This window comes from Notolepis coatsorum, assembly GCF_963971535.1.
Source record: "Notolepis coatsorum genome assembly, contig: SUPER_8_unloc_1, whole genome shotgun sequence".
NCBI lineage: Eukaryota > Metazoa > Chordata > Actinopteri > Aulopiformes > Paralepididae > Notolepis > Notolepis coatsorum.
Window position 1 is genome coordinate 1,225,044 of NW_028174873.1, and position 22,063 is coordinate 1,247,106.

At 46.0% G+C, this 22,063-nt stretch overlaps 1 protein-coding gene across 2 annotated transcripts in view; it reads left to right on the top strand.

The window, feature by feature from the left end:
• trim37 (tripartite motif containing 37) overlaps positions 1-22,063 on the top strand; it is a 146,747-nt gene that overhangs the window by 26,217 nt on the left and 98,467 nt on the right. For both annotated transcript variants that reach the window (XM_084338360.1, XM_084338361.1), the window contains 3 exons: positions 10,860-10,927; positions 12,936-13,063; positions 21,986-22,036. In XM_084338360.1, coding sequence (XP_084194486.1) covers positions 10,860-10,927; positions 12,936-13,063; positions 21,986-22,036 — 247 coding nt within the window. The remainder of the gene's footprint in view (positions 1-10,859; positions 10,928-12,935; positions 13,064-21,985; positions 22,037-22,063) is intronic.

Consider the following 22,063-nt stretch of genomic DNA (forward strand, 5'->3'; position numbering starts at 1 on the left):
GTATGGGCGCATATGGGATTACGTGATCCAGGAGATCCGACACATCGACCGCTTACCCCCAGCAATAGACAATCGAGCACTGGACGACCTGTCCATCAGAGTGCAGTCCCTGGTAGGGATGTTGGGAGCGCAAAGAGAGAAGGGGAGGCATGAACTTTACGCCAACTCAAATGTGGAAAGGATTCTGGAGAAGCTGCCGCCCGCTCGTCAGGAGCGCTTTAGGCGGCAGAGGGACCACAGAGACCCGAATGGCCCCGAACCGAACCTCCTCGATCTAGCAGACTTCCTGGCGAGAGAAGTCAGCAGCCTACGGCTAGATACATTCGGACGGAGCACCCCTGGCTCCAGAGAAGGAACCAGACGACTAAATGATGGAAGAAGATCGGTGACTGTGATGCACAAATCGGAGTCAGTACCGAGCAGCAGGAGCCACAGTACCCCCTCCAGAACGGAGAAGTGGAAGATAGTGTGCTCCTACTGTGAGAAAGAACACTGGCTAGCGCAATGTGACTCCTTCCCCAAGCTGAACGCGGAGGAAGCAGGTCAATGGATAAAGTCCAACAAGCGCTGTTTTCGCTGTGCGCGCTCACACATGGCAGCCGAATGCCGCTTAAAGAAAAGGTGCACCAAGTGCGATGGAGCCCATCTGGACATACTTCACGACAGTAACAGACGGCGCCCTTCACCTGCACCATCCAGCCGCAAAGCGAGCGTCATGTACATCGATCCCGCCAGCAGCAGTGGAGCCCGAGTACTCCTAAAAGTAGTGCGTGTGACACTAAGCTACCAGAATAAAGTCCTGGACACTTACGCCGTCCTCGATGACGGGTCAGAGAAGACCCTGCTGCTCGCCTCCGCTGCGGCCCAGCAAGGCTGCGGGGAAGCGAAACCCAAATGACAATTCGGACAATAAGACGAGATTTGAAGACGATAAAGGGCGAGAATGTCTCATTCTCTATCGCAGCAAGCGGCCAGCCTGAGCGACGGTACCAGATTACAGACGCTTTCACCAGCCAAGAAATAGGGCTGTCGCGGTACACATACCCCGTCGCCAAGCTGATGGAGAAATATGCACATCTGCGCAAGTTACCGATCCCGCTCATAGACAATGCTATGCCGACCCTGTTGATAGGCTCCGACCATGCAGACCTCATTGTCCCGATAGACCGGGTTCATACCGGACCCCGAGGCTGTCCTGCAGCAGTCGAGACCCGTTTGGGATGGACTCTCCAAGGCCCGCTCGCCAAATCTCTCAACCGAAGTACAGCCACTAGATGTCTCCACTCCCGAGTCACAGAGGGAGAAACCGCACTCCTGCAACACGTAGAGCGGCTATGGACCTTGGAACAAATGCCCTTTAAGAACGGAAAGAAAGACATTCGCTCTAAAGATGACATTTACGCCATTCACCTCCTCGAGACAGGGACCAAGAGAGTCCCGGTCAACGGCGTGTTGAGATACGCCACGCCACTCCTGCGGCGAGAAGGAATGCCTACTTTCCACGCTAAGACAGACGCCACAGAACGGTACCTGCCGACCACGGAGCGGCGCTTAGCCAAGAACCCCGCCCAAGAGAGTGTATACCGCGCTGAGATTGAGAAGCTCATCACAGCGGGACACGTCACAAAGATGGACATTAAAGAGGCTGACCAGACCACTGAATCGTGGTACGTGCCCCACCACAAGGTCCATCACAACGGTAAAGACCGCATAGTATTTAACTGCAGCTACCAGATCGGATCCCAAAATCTAAATAAAGAGTTACTGCCCGGTCCCACACTCGGCCCCTCCCTACTCGGCGTTCTACTCCGCTTCCGCCAGGAAAAGGTGGCCATCAGCGGGGACATTAAAGGAATGTTCCTGCAGGTGAGATTAGTAGAGGCGGACAAGCCCCTGTTACGGTTCCTATGGAGAGAGAAGCCAGGAGATGAGCACCCAGCCATCTACCAATGGGAAGTCCTCCCCTTCGGAACGACGTGCAGCCCCTGCTGTGCTACATTTGCACTACAGAAACATGTAGCAGAGGACCCAGCAGCGGACGAAGAGGTCCGACACAGCGTAAAGAACAGCTTCTACGTAGACAACTGTCTACAAAGCCTTTCAACCCAAGAAGAAGCCGAGGCTCTCCTGATTAAACTCCGCGCCTCATTGATCAAAGGCGGCTTTGATCTCAGGCAGTGGGCCAGCAGCGATCCGCAAGTACTGCGCAGCCTCTCCTCCGAGGACAAGGCAGCCAGCAGCGAGACCTGGATGGCTACAATCCCGGGAGAAGCCCAGGAGATGACCCTGGGATTGGTGTGGCGATTCAAAACAGATTCGCTTCACTACAGACACAAGCCCCTGACTACGGAGCAGGGAAGGCCGGCGGCGGCGCCGACCACCAGACGGAGTGTGTACACAACACTCGCCCGACAATATGACCCGCTAGGATGTATTCTACCGTACACCACCAGGGCAAAAATGATTGTACGAGCATTGTGGGACAAGGACCAGGGCTGGGACGACCCCATTCCCGCACACCTTGCATCCACCTGGAGAGAGTGGGAGATGGAGCTCCACTCACTCCCAGGCGTTAATATGCGCCGAAGCTACTTCCCACCCACGGTGAGGCCAGAGACATGTAAAATGGACTTACACGTCTTCAGTGACGCCTCAGAGGTCGCATACGGATCAGTAGCCTACTTGCGGGCCCAAGACCAGGGGGGAGATATCTACACAGCATTTGTCCTCGCCCGCTCGAGAATAGCCCCACGCAAGCAACAATCTATCCCACGTCTAGAGATCTGCGCAGCCCTAGCCGGAGCGCACCTAGCCACGCTCATCCAACGTGAGCTCACCATACCGGTGTCTAGAACAATCCTGTGGTCAGATTCCACGACGGTACTCGCCTGGATCAAATCGGACTCATGCAAGTACAAAGTCTTCGTGGGAGTCAGAGTCACCGAGATTCAAGACTTAACCGAAGAGTTAACCGGAGAAACAGAGTGGCGCTACGTTGATACAAAACAGAACCCAGCTGACGTCATCACCCGGGGGATGCCCCTGGATGACCTCACCCGTCGCAATGTCTACAGTGACGGCCCCGCATTCCTAAGACTCCCGGAAGGACAGTGGCCCATGCCTATCCCGAGGGAAGCAAGTCCAGAGGAGGTGGAAATTAAGAAGTCTGTGTTCTGTGGATTGAGCACCGTAGCCTCCACCGACCCTAACATAGACGATTGCACGTCCATAGAGAGTGCACAACAAAGAACATTCCTGCGGTACCACCCGGAGTGCAAGTCCCCCGCTGATATGTCAGCAGCTAACTACGAGGAAGCAGAATTGCTTCTACTGCAGCGAGCCCAGAGAGACTCGTTCCCCGATGAATTGGCCTGTCTACAGGGAGGAAAGCCCGTCCCATCCGACAGCAGATTAATTCATCTGGCCCCCGAGAGCGACGCTCATACCCTCATCAGAGTGGGTGGTCGCCTACGCAGAGCCCCCAATCTACCGGATGACATTAAATACCCGATCGTATTGAACAGCCGACACAAGGTCACAGAGCTGATTATAAAGAAATACGATGAGGATGTACATCACGCAGGAGCAGAAAGAGTCTTCGCGGAAATCAGACGTCGTTACTGGATCCTACAAGGAAGAGAGGCGGTACGACGCTTCCAGCGAACATGTCTAGACTGCCGCAAGTGGCGCGCGCAGCCCAGCATACCAAGGATGGCTGACCTTCCTCCATGTCGCCTCCGAATCGGTGACAAGCCATTCCACTCAACGGGTATGGACTGCTTTGGCCCGCTGCACATAAAGAAAGGAAGAGGAACCGAGAAGCGGTGGGGTATTGTATTCAAATGCATGACCACCAGAGCGATACACATCGAGCTTCTCCCGACCATGAGCACAGACTCATTCCTTATGGCCTTCCGTAGATTCACATCATGGAAAGGAAGACCGTCTACCCTATTGTCCGATCATGGGACAAACTTCAAAGGCGGCGAAAGAGAGCTGAGAGAGAGCTTCCAAGCTATGGGCCCAGAACTTAAGACCCACCTCGCTCCAGCACAGGTTGATTTCCAATTCAACCCCCCAAACGCACCCCACTTCGGTGGCACTTGGGAACGAGAAGTGCGCTCCATAAAGACAGCCCTGTACGCAGTACTTGGGGCCCAGACTGTGGCGGAAGAAGTCCTAATGACAGTCCTCACGGAGATTGAGGGAGTACTTAACTCGAAGCCCCTCGGATATGTCTCCAGTGATGTGGCGGATATCGACCCAGTTACCCCCAACACACTCCTGATGGGGCGGCTAGATCCTGCATTACCCCAGACAATGTACCGGCCTGAAGAAGCGAACGGCCGACGAATGTGGAGGTACAGCCAAGTATTAGCCGACAAGTTTTGGAACAATTTCCTACTGCACTACCTACCGTCTCTACAGACCCGCCAGAAGTGGGTAAAGGAGAGAGACAATTTGACAGAAGGAACAGTCGTCATGATTACTGATCAATCACTGCCCAGAGCTATGTGGCCGGCCGGCCGCGTAAGCAAAGTGATCACCGGTGCCGACGGCAAGGTCCGAGCAGCTGAAGTGCTCGTCCAGGGTCGCACTTACACCCGTCCCGTGGCGAGGCTCATAGAACTGCCTCGACTCCCAGACACAATCGATGATGACCATGACCCTACAACCCTATGACTTTGTGAAGTTGACTGACCCCTACAGCAAACCCTTATGTGTAAATAGACAACGCGATTAATCTGTCTCTGTTTAACTGATTAGGTCTGGGACCTATTCAGGGGGTGGCTGTTGTGAAGGGCCAGATTAAACCGAATATATATATTTATTTATATATATATATTTAATTGTATTTGTATATTCTCTAATATTCCCTGATATCCCTTGTATATTCCTTGTACAATATGCATTGAATATCCATTCTAGCCTACTGAACATCCCATAATAGTCTCCATTCTACTATTGGTCGAGACCTTGGTGCCAGGCTGCCATACCCCTCAGACCCAGTTCAAACGTACCGCTCCACATGTACGAACAAGTCCTAGTTCCGCGTAGGAATCTGGCTACCGCACCACTAATGGGACTATTTGTTCATAGTGCGTATATATACTGCGCTACTAAAGTAGGACTTCCTTTTCAGTCCAGTTTCTTACCCTCCAATAGAGTCACAGACGTAAAGCCTCCCCGCGACGCCACGTGTGGGAGTAAGGCCAAGTTCGCCTACCATCGGTATTGAGACATCGTGTATATTAATATTTGAATAGTCATATTTGGCACTATATCGTCGAGTTGGACGTAGTCTATTAAGCTAATAATAGTCTGTTAATATATAGTGCTTCGTGCGGTGAGAATACTACCGTAGTCAGTACCCCATCGTTTCGGGCAGAGAACTGGCTGCCTACCCAGGGTGGTTGACCCCATGTGAAGCTGCACCCGAGGAGCCCCAGAGCCGACGAGCGAGTGGACCTGTATACCGGATTATTCTACCGACGACAGCCCGCCTTCCCAGGCACGGATTATGCTTTGTATACTTTGATTATTCCATGGATAAAGACCCCCGACACTGCCGTGTGTTGGAACCCCCCCCCTGGAGAGGACGCAAGGTGAGGAGACGCTCTGCAAGACGAGGTCGCTTCACGTCTCTCCCCCGTGGACCGGAGAGAGCCGGCCCACAAAGAGTCCACCTGCTTTCATCTGTGGTCCAAGGATCACCGGCGCATTGAACGGCACTACAGTGGGTTCACCTGGGATACCCTTGGCCGGACGAGGCAGCCGGATTCTACCCCCCCCCCCCCTCCTACTCCTGTCGGCTTACAAGCGACCGGATTAACCCCCCCTTAGTGTATCTAGTATATAATCATTAAAGTATCATTGCTGTTATTCCTTAACTATTCCAGGTCGTATATTTACCACCTGCGCCATCAGAGATTGGACATTCTCTATTGATATACCGACGAATACTCTTTGCCATAAAAGTGCATACTATTTCAATTCATAAATGTAATTAAGTGATTAAGTGCTTGCTCTACACACCATTGCTGTGTAGTAATAAACGCATACTTCGACTTCGTACATTTGTGTTGGATCCGTTTCATCTACGTGAGAGTGTTCATGATAATATATTTATGCCGTGTACTGGGTGGCCGAATATTAAGTACAAAGGAGTGGTAGTAAGTATCATATCTAGTAATACAGTCAGGGAATTGTACCCCTCAGTTACATGTACTATAAATGTCATTTTTCAGTCTCTAGCATTGTATTATAGTAATAGGAGTTCGTATCAATGTGTTTTAGTGTCTAAATACCATATTGGCGGATTGCTGTGATTCAGCTCAGCCCCTTTCCTCCTCCAGTAAATCAGGCCATTTTGATTTGAACGGCCGATATACGTCATACGGCCGCTGGGTAGCAGACAGTGATGTGATTGGCTCTGTGGTTGTAGCTAATGCCCGCCCACATTCTACCTAGACTGACTGTACACAGCGAAACCATTTCCTCATACTCTGCATGGGGAGAGAGAGAGAGAGAGATAGAGAGCACTTGGGGGGGGGGTACCTGCCGGCCGCGCGCCACACACCCGCAAACGGGAGATTGAAAGAAAGAAGAAAAAAAAAACCACAAGCTGCTGCGGACTCTCATCACCGAGAGCCGAGAGGGAGGGAGAGAGGGGGCCTTGTCAATAACGGCCTGTCTTTTTTTCTCTCTCTCTCTCTCTCTCTCTCTCTCTCTCTCTCTCTCTTCTCTCTCTCTCTCTCTTCTCTCTCTCTCCCACCCCCCCTCCCTCTCCTCTCTCTCACCCCTCTCTCTCTCTCTCTCTCTCTCTCTCTCTCTCTCTCTCTCTCTCTCTGCCGCGCGGACTCATCACGAGAGGGAGAGAAAGGAAGAGAGAGGGAGGGAGGGGCCTTGTCAATAACGGCCTGTCTTTTTTTTTTTTTTTTTTTCCTCTCTCGGTCTCGTCTCTCTCTCTGTCTCGTCTCTCTCTCGGTCTCTCTCGGTCTCTCTCGGTCTCTCTCTCTCTCTCTCTCTCTCTCTCTCTCTCTCTCTCTCTCTCTCTCTCTCTCTCTCTCTCTCTCTCTCTCTCTCTCTCTCTCTCTCTCTCTCTCCCCTCCCCCTCCCCCTCCCCCTCCCCCCCCCCCCCCCACCAGGCAGACTGTGTGGCACTGTCACTCAAAGTGCTTATGGGCGGAGCCAGGCCATAACAGCCTGATTTCTTGAGGCTGAAAAATGATGGTTTTGAGTACTTGATTAGAAATATAAAACAATGCATTTTTTGAAAAAAACCTTACAAATGTCTTCAATAGACTAACAGGGGGGGGATTGTGTTTCTCACATTGACGCTGTCTGTCGTTGATAATATAATCTGAAGAGCATTATTATTATCATTCTCGAGAATACACGTCGCGCGTCTACTGTGCCAAAGTCAAGAGAGCACATTCATCTGCGGACTAGAAAGGTGCGCTCAGTAGAGCACAGATGTCCGCCACTTGACTTGGAATTAATGTACTGTATGCATTCAGAAGTGCTGAATAAATGTTTTATGGACCCATAATAGTGATTATTTATTATTTGAGTTAAGTTTTGCCATAATCATATATTCTTCCATAATCAGGTAGCTGAACAACATTGGTAAAAAAAATTCTATTCTATGAATCATTTTCGGCATTCGGTTTTCGGCCAACTGTTTCCTATTTTCGGTATCGGTTTTGGCCAAGAATTTCCCATTCGGTGCATCCCACTCATCACCCTCCATGGGTAGGTAGTTCATACTCATCACCCTCCATGGGGTAGGTAGTTCATACTCATCACCCCTCCATGGGTAGGTAGTTCAAACTCATCACCCTCCATGGGTAGGTAGTTCATACTCATCACCCTCCATGGGTAGGTAGTTCACACTCATCACCCTCCATGGGTAGGTAGTTCATACTCATCACCCTCCATGGTAGGTAGTTCAAACTCATCACCCTCCATGGGTAGGTAGTTCATACTCACACTAGCTCATTCCCAGAACAAGCCATGCTCTGCCTAGGGATGGGTTGAACCGATACCGGTACCGGTACCTGTGAATCGATACCGGTACCCAACGGTACCTTTTTTTGGTACTTTAGTCTCAAGAAATTTAATTTACCTACCTCAGTCGTAAAAAAATAAATCCAAACTTCAAATAACTACATTTCGACAGTTTTCGGCTTGTCATTGCTCCGACTGCTTTGTTGTTGAATCAAGTCAAATCCTAGGTAAGCATATATGTGCGTGTGAACGTGACATGAAAAGAAAAAGTAAAAAAAAAAAAAAAAAAAAAAAAAAATCTCACTTGATTCGATACTCGGTAGTACCGACGTGTTTCGGTTCGGTACCTCAAAAGTACCAAATTCGGTACCCATCCCGCGGCACCTCCACAGCACATTCCCAGTACTATGAATTGAAAATCTGCAATCTGTTAATAAAGTTTTCATTCATTCATTCACAAGCATGCTCTTCCTGCATAGCCCAGCGCATAGCCTGTTTCAACACAAAGTTGTTGTAATACTTTTCATTAGGGATGTCCGATAATATCGACCGATATTGGCATTAAAATGTGATATCGGAAAATATCTGTATCGGTTTTCAATTTTTTTTATTATTTATTTTGTTTACATATCTATAACCTTTATTTACCAGGCAAGCAAATAAGAACTAATTCAGATTTTATTTATTGTCAAAAGTATGCATAACGTTGTGTTAATTGCACAACAAGAGATATGTAATGTTAATTACCTGAAATTATTCAGTTTTTTCGGGGGGGAAACCCTGCATATATCCGTATCGGTTGATATCGGTATCGGAAATTAAGAGTTGGACAATATCGGTATCGGTAAAAAGCCAATATCGAGCATCCCTACTTTTCATGTGTTTGTCGTGTTGAAACGGGCTATGCACTGGAGGAATGCATGTGTTTGTCGAGTTGAAACGGGCTATGCACTGGGAGAATGCATGTGTTTGTCGAGTTGAAACGGGCTATGCACTGGAGGAATGCATTGTTGTCGAGTTGAACCGGGCTATGCACTGGAGGAATGCATGTGTTTGTTCGAGTTGAACCGGGCTATGCACTGGAGGAATGCATGTGTTTGTCGTGTTGAAACGGGCTATGCACTGGAGGAATGCATGTGTTTGTCGAGTTGAAACGGGCTATGCACTGAGGAATGCATGTGTTTGTCGAGTTGAAACGGGCTATGCACTGGAGGAATGCATGTGTTTGTCGAGTTGAACCGGGCTATGCACTGGAGGAATGCATGTGTTTGTCGAGTTGAACCGGGCTATGCACTGGAGGAATGCATGTGTTTGTCGTGTTGAAACGGGCTATGCACTGGAGGAATGCATGTGTTTGTCGTGTTGAAACGGGCTATGCACTGGAGGAATGCATGTGTTTGTCGAGTTGAACCGGGCTATGCACTGGAGGAATGCATGTGTTTGTCGAGTTGAAACGGGCTATGCACTGGAGGAATGCATGTGTTTGTCGTGTTGAAACGGGCTATGCACTGGAGGAATGCATGTGTTTGTCGTGTTGAAACGGGCTATGCACTGGAGGAATGCATGTGTTTGTCGTGTTGAAACGGGCTATGCACTGGAGGAATGCATGTGTTTGTCGTGTTGAACCGGGCTATGCACTGGAGGAATGCATGTGTTTGTTGAGTTGAAACGGGCTATGCACTGGAGGAATGCATGTGTTTGTCGTGTTGAAACGGGCTATGCACTGGAGGAATGCATGTGTTTGTCGAGTTGAAACGGGCTATGCACTGGAGGAATGCATGTGTTTGTCGTGTTGAAACGGGCTATGCACTGGAGGAATGCATGTTTGTCGAGTTGAAACGGGCTATGCACTGGAGGAATGCATGTGTTTGTCGAGTTGAAACGGGCTATGCACTGGAGGAATGCATGTGTTTGTCGAGTTGAAACGGGCTATGCACTGGAGGAATGCATGTGTTTGTCGTGTTGAACCGGGCTATGCACTGGAGGAATGCATTTACAGTAGCTCAGAAGTTAGAGTGGTCATCTGATACTCTGAAAGGTTCCTGGTTCGATTCCGGTTCCTTCCCCTAAATTGCTCCCGATGAGCAGGTCGGCACCTCGCATGGTGTGTGAATGGGTGAATGCAAAATTAGGTTGTTAAAGGATAACTCCACTTTTTTTTTAAATTAGCTTATTTAACATCTTCCCTGGAGTTAGACAAGAAGATGCATACCTTTTTTGTCTCTGTGCGTGCATTTTAGCTTTGGGAATAGACGCTCCGTTAGCATAGCTTAGCTTCATCACTGGAAGTGAGGCAGGACAGTAGCCTTACAGTGCCTTACAGTGTATTGCAAGGTCTGACATTGACCAAACTTGATATGCATGACCTTGGTGGGCTCTAGGTCAACTCCTGAAAAGGGGGTCAATGTCAGACCTTGCAATCAAAAGTTAGGGGCGCACTGAAATTATGGCAAGGGTTATTAGCCCCCTAACTTTTGATTGCAAAGTCTGACATTGACCCCCTTTTCAGGAGTTGACCTAGAGCCCACCAAGGTCATGCATATCAAGTTTGGTCAATGTCAGACCTTGCAATACACTGTAAGGCACTGTAAGGCTACTGTCCTGCCTCACTTCCAGTGATGAAGCTAAGCTATGCTAACGGAGCGTCTATTCCCAAAGCTAAAATGCACGCACAGAGACAAAAAAGGTATGTCTCGTCTTGTCTAACTCCAGGGAAGATGTTAAATAAGCGAATTTAAAAAAAAAGTAGAGTTATCCTTTAAGACCTATTCATATTGTCAGTAGGGGTAGATTTTCAGTTGATGGTCCATCCCTGAGCGTGACCTTTAGACGTGTTTCCTCTCCAACAGGCCAGAAGACCTCCCTCACTCAGGAGACTGAGCTGCTGGAGTCTCTCCTACAGGAAGTGGGTGACCAGGTTTGTAGTCTTCAGAGTCTCTCCTACAGGAAGTGGGTGACCATGTTTGTAGTCTTCAGAGTCTCTCCTACAGGAAGTGGGTGACCAGGTTTGTAGTCTTCAGAGTCTCTCCTACAGGAAGTGGGTGACCAGGTTTGTAGTCTTCAGAGTCTCTCCTACAGGAAGTTGGTGACCAGGTTTGTAGTCTTCAGAGTCTCTCCTACAGGAAGTGGGTGACCAGGTTTGTAGTCTTCAGTGTTTCCCACAGGAGACTGTGAGACTGTGGTGGGTGAACCTTGGACCTCCAGGGGGGGGGGGGGGGGGGGGGGGGGTTAGCGCTTGAGTGCCAGTGCTCTATTCAATGAGAGGGCGAGCACATTTGCGAACGCATAAACTATATCTTAAATTATGGCTATGTGTCTAATACGCCCGTCGCTTATCAATGACTTGCTTGCAGTCAACATTGTCGAAACGGATTGTTTTTTCATGGGTACATTTCCGTTTTATACCATTTTGAAAACCGCTCGTTTTTGGAAATTTCCAGAAAAAAAAGAGATTCCACAGGAATCGCCCTTTAGTGGAATACACAAAAAACGTTGTCATTCTTCGGCCTATTTATGAATTGTTTTCAAATAAACGCTAGATTATCGATAGTATATGTGTACTTAATGCACGCTAGAGAAGCGGGCTGAAAAATCTATGATCTATTTCCTGATCCACACACACACACACACACGCACACACACGCACACGCACACGCACACGCACACACACACACACATATAGGGCCCACGTTGATATATCTGTGAAAAAAGCTCTGATTACCCCAAGACTGGTAAAATAGATTCCTTACCTCAGATCACACGTTCTCCAAAAAGGTTAGTCCAATTTCTGATCGCCATTCCAAATATCGATCGCGTTTATTGATCCAACGCTGCAATATCTACATCGCAGGAGGCTGCAAGATTAGTTGATGGTGAAATGTGTGTCAAAATACCATTCTGAATTATGTACTGTGGTAAACAAAAGCGAGAACTCATTTGGATTAATTCTTTTTAAAGACAACAGCTGTCCTTATTGTAAACAAGCGCCACGCATTGAACTAAACTTCCAAACAGAAGCCTCCAGAAAATGTTTTTATGCATTCAGTAGCATTTGGCTAGGCATGCTACATTATATATTCACGTTTCATGATCCCCATTATGACTAGCATGCTTAGCATGGCGTACCCCCCGTCGCCCACTCAGTTCTATACCTTTCTGTGCCAATGACGTTGTGACTAATAAGTGTCTGCTATAAGATCGACGCCACACTTCTACATCCTGGTCTCAACATGGATCTTTATTTCAAGTGCATGATGTCGTAGTCATGTCAACTTAGAGAAACACAGAGTACCATGGTAAACGACTGGCCGGTACCACGGTAAACCCTGTAATTGCCACCAAACTACTGTGATACTTTTTTTGTAATGATAATAATAATAAACATTGTTTGTATAGCACCTTTCATACAAGAATTTTATCCCAAAGTGCGTCACAGCAGTAAAATAGACATACATTAAAGGGGAACTATCTTATAAATGGCATTTTTCAGTGTTTAGCATTGTTTCCTAGCTATGTGGACTTATATTAATAGGATCTATGTCTCTAATTCTCATATTGGCGCATTCTTCCAATTCTCCTCTCACAATATTCACCCTCACTGAACTGAGTCATCTGAAAATGTGCATATCTGTGATGTCAGAGATTTCTCAGCTGCATAATAATGTGGCAGTTGATGTGGCAGTTGGCACCAGGCCACACAGTGGTTGGAGCCCAGCCTCAAAACGGCTTAAGATCTTGAGGTAGATTTTGAGTACTTGATTAGAAATTCAAAACAATGCATTTTTTTGAAAAAAAACCTTACAGAGGTGTTCCATAGACTCACAGGAATTGTGTAAAAGTGCCCAAATAGTGAAAGAAATAGTCAAATAGTTCCCCTTTAAAATGAGCATAACATCGATGGTGTTCTGTGTTTGTCGGTCCAACAGTTGCGGTCTTGCAGTAAGAGTGAGTTGATCTTAAAGAGTCCAGAGATCCTGCAGATGCTGTTCCAGCAGGTTCATCGCAAACCCATGCAGTCCTTCGTCACCACCCCTGTCCCCCCGGACTTCACCAGGTGACGGGCTTCACTCTGCGGAGCAACGGCCCGTAGAGATCTGTGTTCCAACAATTATCTTAACATGTACCACTACGCTGTGCTAGCTACATATCACAGTAACATGTACCACTACGCTGTGCTAGCTACATATCACAGTAACATGTACCACTACGCTGTGCTAGCTAGCTACATATCACAGTAACATGTACCACTACACTGTGCTAGCTACATATCACAGTAACATGTACCACTACGCTGTGCTAGCTACATATCACAGTAACATGTACCACTACGCTGTGCTAGCTAGCTACATATCACAGTAACATGTACCACTACACTGTGCTAGCTACATATCACAGTAACATGTACCACTACGCTGTGCTAGCTACATATCACAGTAACATGTACCACTACGCTGTGCTAGCTACATATCACAGTAACATGTACCACTACGCTGTGCTAGCTAGCTACATATCACAGTAACATGTACCACTACACTGTGCTAGCTACATATCACAGTAACATGTACCACTACGCTGTGCTAGCTACATATCACAGTAACATGTACCACTACGCTGTGCTAGCTAGCTACATATCACAGTAACATGTACCACTACACTGTGCTAGCTACATATCACAGTAACATGTACCACTACGCTGTGCTAGCTACATATCACAGTAACATGTACCACTACGCTGTGCTAGCTACATATCACAGTAACATGTACCACTACGCTGTGCTAGCTAGCTACATATCACAGTAACATGTACCACTACGCTGTGCTAGCTAGCTACATATCACAGTAACATGATGTACCGCTGTGCTAGCTAGCTACATATCACAGTAACATGTACCACTACGCTGTGCTAGCTAGCTACATATCACAGTAACATGATGTACCGCTGTGCTAGCTAGCTACATATCACAGTAACATGTACCACTACACTGTGCTAGCTAGCTACATATCACAGTAACATGTACCACTATGCTGTGCTAGCTACATATCACAGTAACATGTACCACTACGCTGTGCTAGCTACATATCACAGTAACATGTACCACTACACTGTGCTAGCTACATATCACAGTAACATGTACCACTACGCTGTGCTAGCTACATATCACAGTAACATGTACCACTACGCTGTGCTAGCTAGCTACATATCACAGTAACATGTACCACTACGCTGTGCTAGCTACATATCACGCTGTGCTAGCTACATATCACAGTAACATGTACCACTACGCTGTGCTAGCTACATATCACAGTAACATGTACCACTACGCTGTGCTAGCTAGCTACATATCACAGTAACATGTACCACTACGCTGTGCTAGCTAGCTACATATCACAGTAACATGTACCACTACGCTGTGCTAGCTACATATCACAGTAACATGTACCACTACGCTGTGCTAGCTACATATCACAGTAACATGTACCACTACGCTGTGCTAGCTACATATCACAGTAACATGTACCACTACACTGTGCTAGCTACATATCACAGTAACATGTACCACTACGCTGTGCTAGCTACATATCACAGTAACATGTACCACTACGCTGTGCTAGCTACATATCACAGTAACATGTACCACTACGCTGTGCTAGCTACATATCACAGTAACATGTACCACTACACTGTGCTAGCTAGCTACATATCACAGTAACATGTACCACTACACTGTGCTAGCTAGCTACATATCACAGTAACATGTACCACTACGCTGTGCTAGCTAGCTACATATCACAGTAACATGTACCACTACGCTGTGCTAGCTAGCTACATATCACAGTAACATGTACCACTACGCTGTGCTAGCTAGCTACATATCACAGTAACATGTACCACTACGCTGTGCTAGCTAGCTACATATCACAGTAACATGTACCACTACGCTGTGCTAGCTACATATCACAGTAACATGTACCACTACGCTGTGCTAGCTACATATCACAGTAACATGTACCACTACACTGTGCTAGCTACATATCACAGTAACATGTACCACTACGCTGTGCTAGCTACATATCACAGTAACATGTACCACTACGCTGTGCTAGCTACATATCACAGTAACATGTACCACTACGCTGTGCTAGCTACATATCACAGTAACATGTACCACTACGCTGTGCTAGCTACATATCACAGTAACATGTACCACTACGCTGTGCTAGCTACATATCACAGTAACATGTACCACTACGCTGTGCTAGCTACATATCACAGTAACATGTACCACTACACTGTGCTAGCTACATATCACAGTAACATGTACCACTACGCTGTGCTAGCTAGCTACATATCACAGTAACATGTACCACTACGCTGTGCTAGCTAGCTACATATCACAGTAACATGTACCACTACACTGTGCTAGCTACATATCACAGTAACATGTACCACTACGCTGTGCTAGCTACATATCACAGTAACATGTACCAACGCTGTGCTAGCTACATATCACAGTAACATGTACCACTACACTGTGCTAGCTAGCTACATATCACAGTAACATGTACCTCTACGCTGTGCTAGCTAGCTACATATCACAGTAACATGTACCACTACGCTGTGCTAGCTACATATCACAGTAACATGTACCACTACGCTGTGCTAGCTACATATCACAGTAACATGTACCACTACGCTGTGCTAGCTACATATCACAGTAACATGTACCACTACACTGTGCTAGCTACATATCACAGTAACATGTACCACTACGCTGTGCTAGCTACATATCACAGTAACATGTACCACTACACTGTGCTAGCTAGCTACATATCACAGTAACATGTACCACTACGCTGTGCTAGCTACATATCACAGTAACATGTACCACTACGCTGTGCTAGCTACATATCACAGTAACATGTAACACTACGCTGTGCTAGCTACATATCACAGTAACATGTACCACTACGCTGTGCTAGCTACATATCACAGTAACATGTACCACTACGCTGTGCTAGCTAGCTACATATCACAGTAACATGTACCACTACACTGTGCTAGCTACATATCACAGTAACATGTACCACTACGCTGTGCTAGCTAGCTACATATCACAGTAACATGTACCACTACACTGTGCTAGCTACATATCACAGTAACATGTACCACTACGCTGTGCTAGCTACATATCACAGTAACATGTACCACTACACTGTGCTAGCTACATATCACAGTAACATGTACCACTACACTGTGCTAGCTACATATCACAGTAACATGTACCACTACACTGTGCTAGCTACATATCACAGTAACATGTACCACTATGCTGTGCTAGCTAGCTACATATCACAGTAACATGTACCACTACGCTGTGCTAGCTACATATCACAGTAACATGTACCACTACGCTGTGCTAGCTACATATCACAGTAACATGTACCACTACACTGTGCTAGCTACATATCACAGTAACATGTACCACTATGCTGTGCTAGCTAGCTACATATCACAGTAACATGTACCACTACACTGTGCTAGCTAGCTACATATCACAGTAACATGTACCACTATGCTGTGCTAGCTACATATCACAGTAACATGTACCACTACACTGTGCTAGCTACATATCACAGTAACATGTACCACTACGCTGTGCTAGCTACATATCACAGTAACATGTACCACTATGCTGTGCTAGCTAGCTACATATCACAGTAACATGTACCACTATGCTGTGCTAGCTACATATCACAGTAACATGTACCACTACACTGTGCTAGCTACATATCACAGTAACATGTACCACTACGCTGTGCTAGCTACATATCACAGTAACATGTACCACTACGCTGTGCTAGCTACATATCACAGTAACATGATGTACCGCTGTGCTAGCTACATATCACAGTAACATGTACCACTACGCTGTGCTAGCTAGCTACATATCACAGTAACATGTAACACTACGCTGTGCTAGCTAGCTACATATCACAGTAACATGTACCACTACACTGTGCTAGCTACATATCACAGTAACATGTACCACTACACTGTGCTAGCTAGCTACATATCACAGTAACATGTACCACTACACTGTGCTAGCTACATATCACAGTAACATGTACCACTACACTGTGCTAGCTACATATCACAGTAACATGTACCACTACGCTGTGCTAGCTACATATCACAGTAACATGTACCACTACGCTGTGCTAGCTAGCTACATATCACAGTAACATGTACCACTACGCTGTGCTAGCTACATATCACAGTAACATGTACCACTACGCTGTGCTAGCTACATATCACAGTAACATGTACCACTACGCTGTGCTAGCTAGCTACATATCACAGTAACATGTACCACTACACTGTGCTAGCTAGCTACATATCACAGTAACATGTACCACTATGCTGTGCTAGCTACATATCACAGTAACATGTACCACTACACTGTGCTAGCTACATATCACAGTAACATGTACCACTACGCTGTGCTAGCTACATATCACAGTAACATGTACCACTACGCTGTGCTAGCTACATATCACAGTAACATGTACCACTACACTGTGCTAGCTAGCTACATATCACAGTAACATGTACCACTACACTGTGCTAGCTAGCTACATATCACAGTAACATGTACCACTACGCTGTGCTAGCTACATATCACAGTAACATGTAACACTACACTGTGCTAGCTAGCTACATATCACAGTAACATGTAACACTACACTGTGCTAGCTAGCTACATATCACAGTAACATGTACCACTACACTGTGCTAGCTAGCTACATATCACAGTAACATGTACCACTATGCTGTGCTAGCTACATATCACAGTAACATGTACCACTACACTGTGCTAGCTACATATCACAGTAACATGTACCACTACGCTGTGCTAGCTACATATCACAGTAACATGTACCACTACACTGTGCTAGCTACATATCACAGTAACATGTACCACTATGCTGTGCTAGCTACATATCACAGTAACATGTACCACTACGCTGTGCTAGCTACATATCACAGTAACATGTACCACTATGCTGTGCTAGCTACATATCACAGTAACATGTACCACTACACTGTGCTAGCTACATATCACAGTAACATGTACCACTACGCTGTGCTAGCTACATATCACAGTAACATGTACCACTACACTGTGCTAGCTACATATCACAGTAACATGTACCACTATGCTGTGCTAGCTACATATCACAGTAACATGTACCACTACACTGTGCTAGCTACATATCACAGTAACATGTACCACTACGCTGTGCTAGCTAGCTACATATCACAGTAACATGTACCACTACGCTGTGCTAGCTACATATCACAGTAACATGTACCACTACACTGTGCTAGCTACATATCACAGTAACATGTACCACTACGCTGTGCTAGCTACATATCACAGTAACATGTACCACTACGCTGTGCTAGCTACATATCACAGTAACATGTACCACTACACTGTGCTAGCTACATATCACAGTAACATGTACCACTACGCTGTGCTAGCTAGCTACATATCACAGTAACATGTACCACTACACTGTGCTAGCTAGCTACATATCACAGTAACATGTACCACTACACTGTGCTAGCTAGCTACATATCACAGTAACATGTAACACTACACTGTGCTAGCTAGCTACATATCACAGTAACATGTACCACTACACTGCTAGCTAGCTACATATCACAGTAACATGTACCACTATGCTGTGCTAGCTACATATCACAGTAACATGTACCACTACGCTGTGCTAGCTACATATCACAGTAACATGTACCACTACGCTGTGCTAGCTACATATCACAGTAACATGTACCACTACACTGTGCTAGCTACATATCACAGTAACATGTACCACTACACTGTGCTAGCTACATATCACAGTAACATGTACCACTACACTGTGCTAGCTACATATCACAGTAACATGTACCACTACACTGTGCTAGCTACATATCACAGTAACATGTACCACTACACTGTGCTAGCTACATATCACAGTAACATGTACCACTACGCTGTGCTAGCTACATATCACAGTAACATGTAACACTACGCTGTGCTAGCTACATATCACAGTAACATGTACCACTACACTGTGCTAGCTACATATCACAGTAACATGTACCACTACACTGTGCTAGCTAGCTACATATCACAGTAACATGTACCACTACACTGTGCTAGCTACATATCACAGTAACATGTACCACTACACTGTGCTAGCTACATATCACAGTAACATGTACCACTACACTGTGCTAGCTACATATCACAGTAACATGTACCACTACGCTGTGCTAGCTACATATCACAGTAACATGTACCACTACGCTGTGCTAGCTACATATCACAGTAACATGTACCACTACGCTGTGCTAGCTACATATCACAGTAACATGTACCACTACGCTGTGCTAGCTACATATCACAGTAACATGTACCACTATGCTGTGCTAGCTACATATCACAGTAACATGTACCACTACGCTGTGCTAGCTAGCTACATATCACAGTAACATGTACCACTACGCTGTGCTAGCTAGCTACATATCACAGTAACATGTACCACTACGCTGTGCTAGCTAGCTACATATCACAGTAACATGTACCACTACGCTGTGCTAGCTAGCTACATATCACAGTAACATGTACCACTACGCTGTGCTAGCTACATATCACAGTAACATGTACCACTACGCTGTGCTAGCTACATATCACAGTAACATGTACCACTACGCTGTGCTAGCTACATATCACAGTAACATGTACCACTACACTGTGCTAGCTAGCTACATATCACAGTAACATGTACCACTACACTGTGCTAGCTACATATCACAGTAACATGTACCTCTACGCTGTGCTAGCTACATATCACAGTAACATGTACCACTACACTGTGCTAGCTACATATCACAGTAACATGTACCACTACGCTGTGCTAGCTACATATCACAGTAACATGTACCACTACACTGTGCTAGCTACATATCACAGTAACATGTACCACTATGCTGTGCTAGCTACATATCACAGTAACATGTACCACTACGCTGTGCTAGCTACATATCACAGTAACATGTACCACTACACTGTGCTAGCTACATATCACAGTAACATGTACCACTACGCTGTGCTAGCTAGCTACATATCACAGTAACATGTACCACTACGCTGTGCTAGCTACATATCACAGTAACATGTACCACTACGCTGTGCTAGCTAGCTACATATCACAGTAACATGTAACACTACACTGTGCTAGCTAGCTACATATCACAGTAACATGTACCACTACGCTGTGCTAGCTACATATCACAGTAACATGTACCACTACGCTGTGCTAGCTACATATCACAGTAACATGTACCACTATGCTGTGCTAGCTACATATCACAGTAACATGTACCACTACGCTGTGCTAGCTAGCTACATATCACAGTAACATGTACCACTACACTGTGCTAGCTACATATCACAGTAACATGTACCACTACGCTGTGCTAGCTACATATCACAGTAACATGTACCACTACGCTGTGCTAGCTACATATCACAGTAACATGTACCACTACACTGTGCTAGCTACATATCACAGTAACATGTACCACTACACTGTGCTAGCTACATATCACAGTAACATGTACCACTACGCTGTGCTAGCTAGCTACATATCACAGTAACATGTACCACTACGCTGTGCTAGCTACATATCACAGTAACATGTACCACTACACTGTGCTAGCTAGCTACATATCACAGTAACATGTACCACTACGCTGTGCTAGCTACATATCACAGTAACATGTAACACTACACTGTGCTAGCTAGCTACATATCACAGTAACATGTACCACTACACTGTGCTAGCTACATATCACAGTAACATGTACCACTACACTGTGCTAGCTACATATCACAGTAACATGTACCACTACACTGTGCTAGCTACATATCACAGTAACATGTACCACTACACTGTGCTAGCTACATATCACAGTAACATGTACCACTACGCTGTGCTAGCTACATATCACAGTAACATGTACCACTACACTGTGCTAGCTAGCTACATATCACAGTAACATGTACCACTATGCTGTGCTAGCTAGCTACATATCACAGTAACATGTACCACTACGCTGTGCTAGCTAGCTACATATCACAGTAACATGTACCACTACGCTGTGCTAGCTAGCTACATATCACAGTAACATGTACCACTACACTGTGCTAGCTACATATCACAGTAACATGTACCACTACGCTGTGCTAGCTACATATCACAGTAACATGTACCACTACGCTGTGCTAGCTACATATCACAGTAACATGTACCACTACACTGTGCTAGCTACATATCACAGTAACATGTACCACTACACTGTGCTAGCTAGCTACATATCACAGTAACATGTACCACTACACTGTGCTAGCTACATATCACAGTAACATGTACCACTACGCTGTGCTAGCTAGCTACATATCACAGTAACATGTACCACTACACTGTGCTAGCTACATATCACAGTAACATGTACCACTACACTGTGCTAGCTACATATCACAGTAACATGTACCACTACGCTGTGCTAGCTAGCTACATATCACAGTAACATACACAATAAATATAGTTGGAGCAAGTTTGACAGTGTGTGGGCTCTGTTCTCTTGTGTGCTGTTCTTCTGTTTTACCGTGCGCCTGATCACCAGAGTGGATATGCACGCTCTACTTGTCCAGTGTATTTATATCCCGAGAATGAGTAATATCCACAGCCTGTATAGACCATTACTCATCCTCTCTGTGTCATTCTCTCTCTCTTCTCTCCGTCTCTCTATTATCTCTCTCTCTTCTCTATGTCTCTCTGTCTCTCTCTCTCTCTCTCTCCCCCTCCCTCTCTCTCTCTCTCTCTCTCTCTCGGTCTGCAGTGAACTGGTTCCAGCCTATGACTCCAGTACTTTTGTTCTGGCTAACTTCAGGTAAATAATGTCTTGTCACAGCATTTA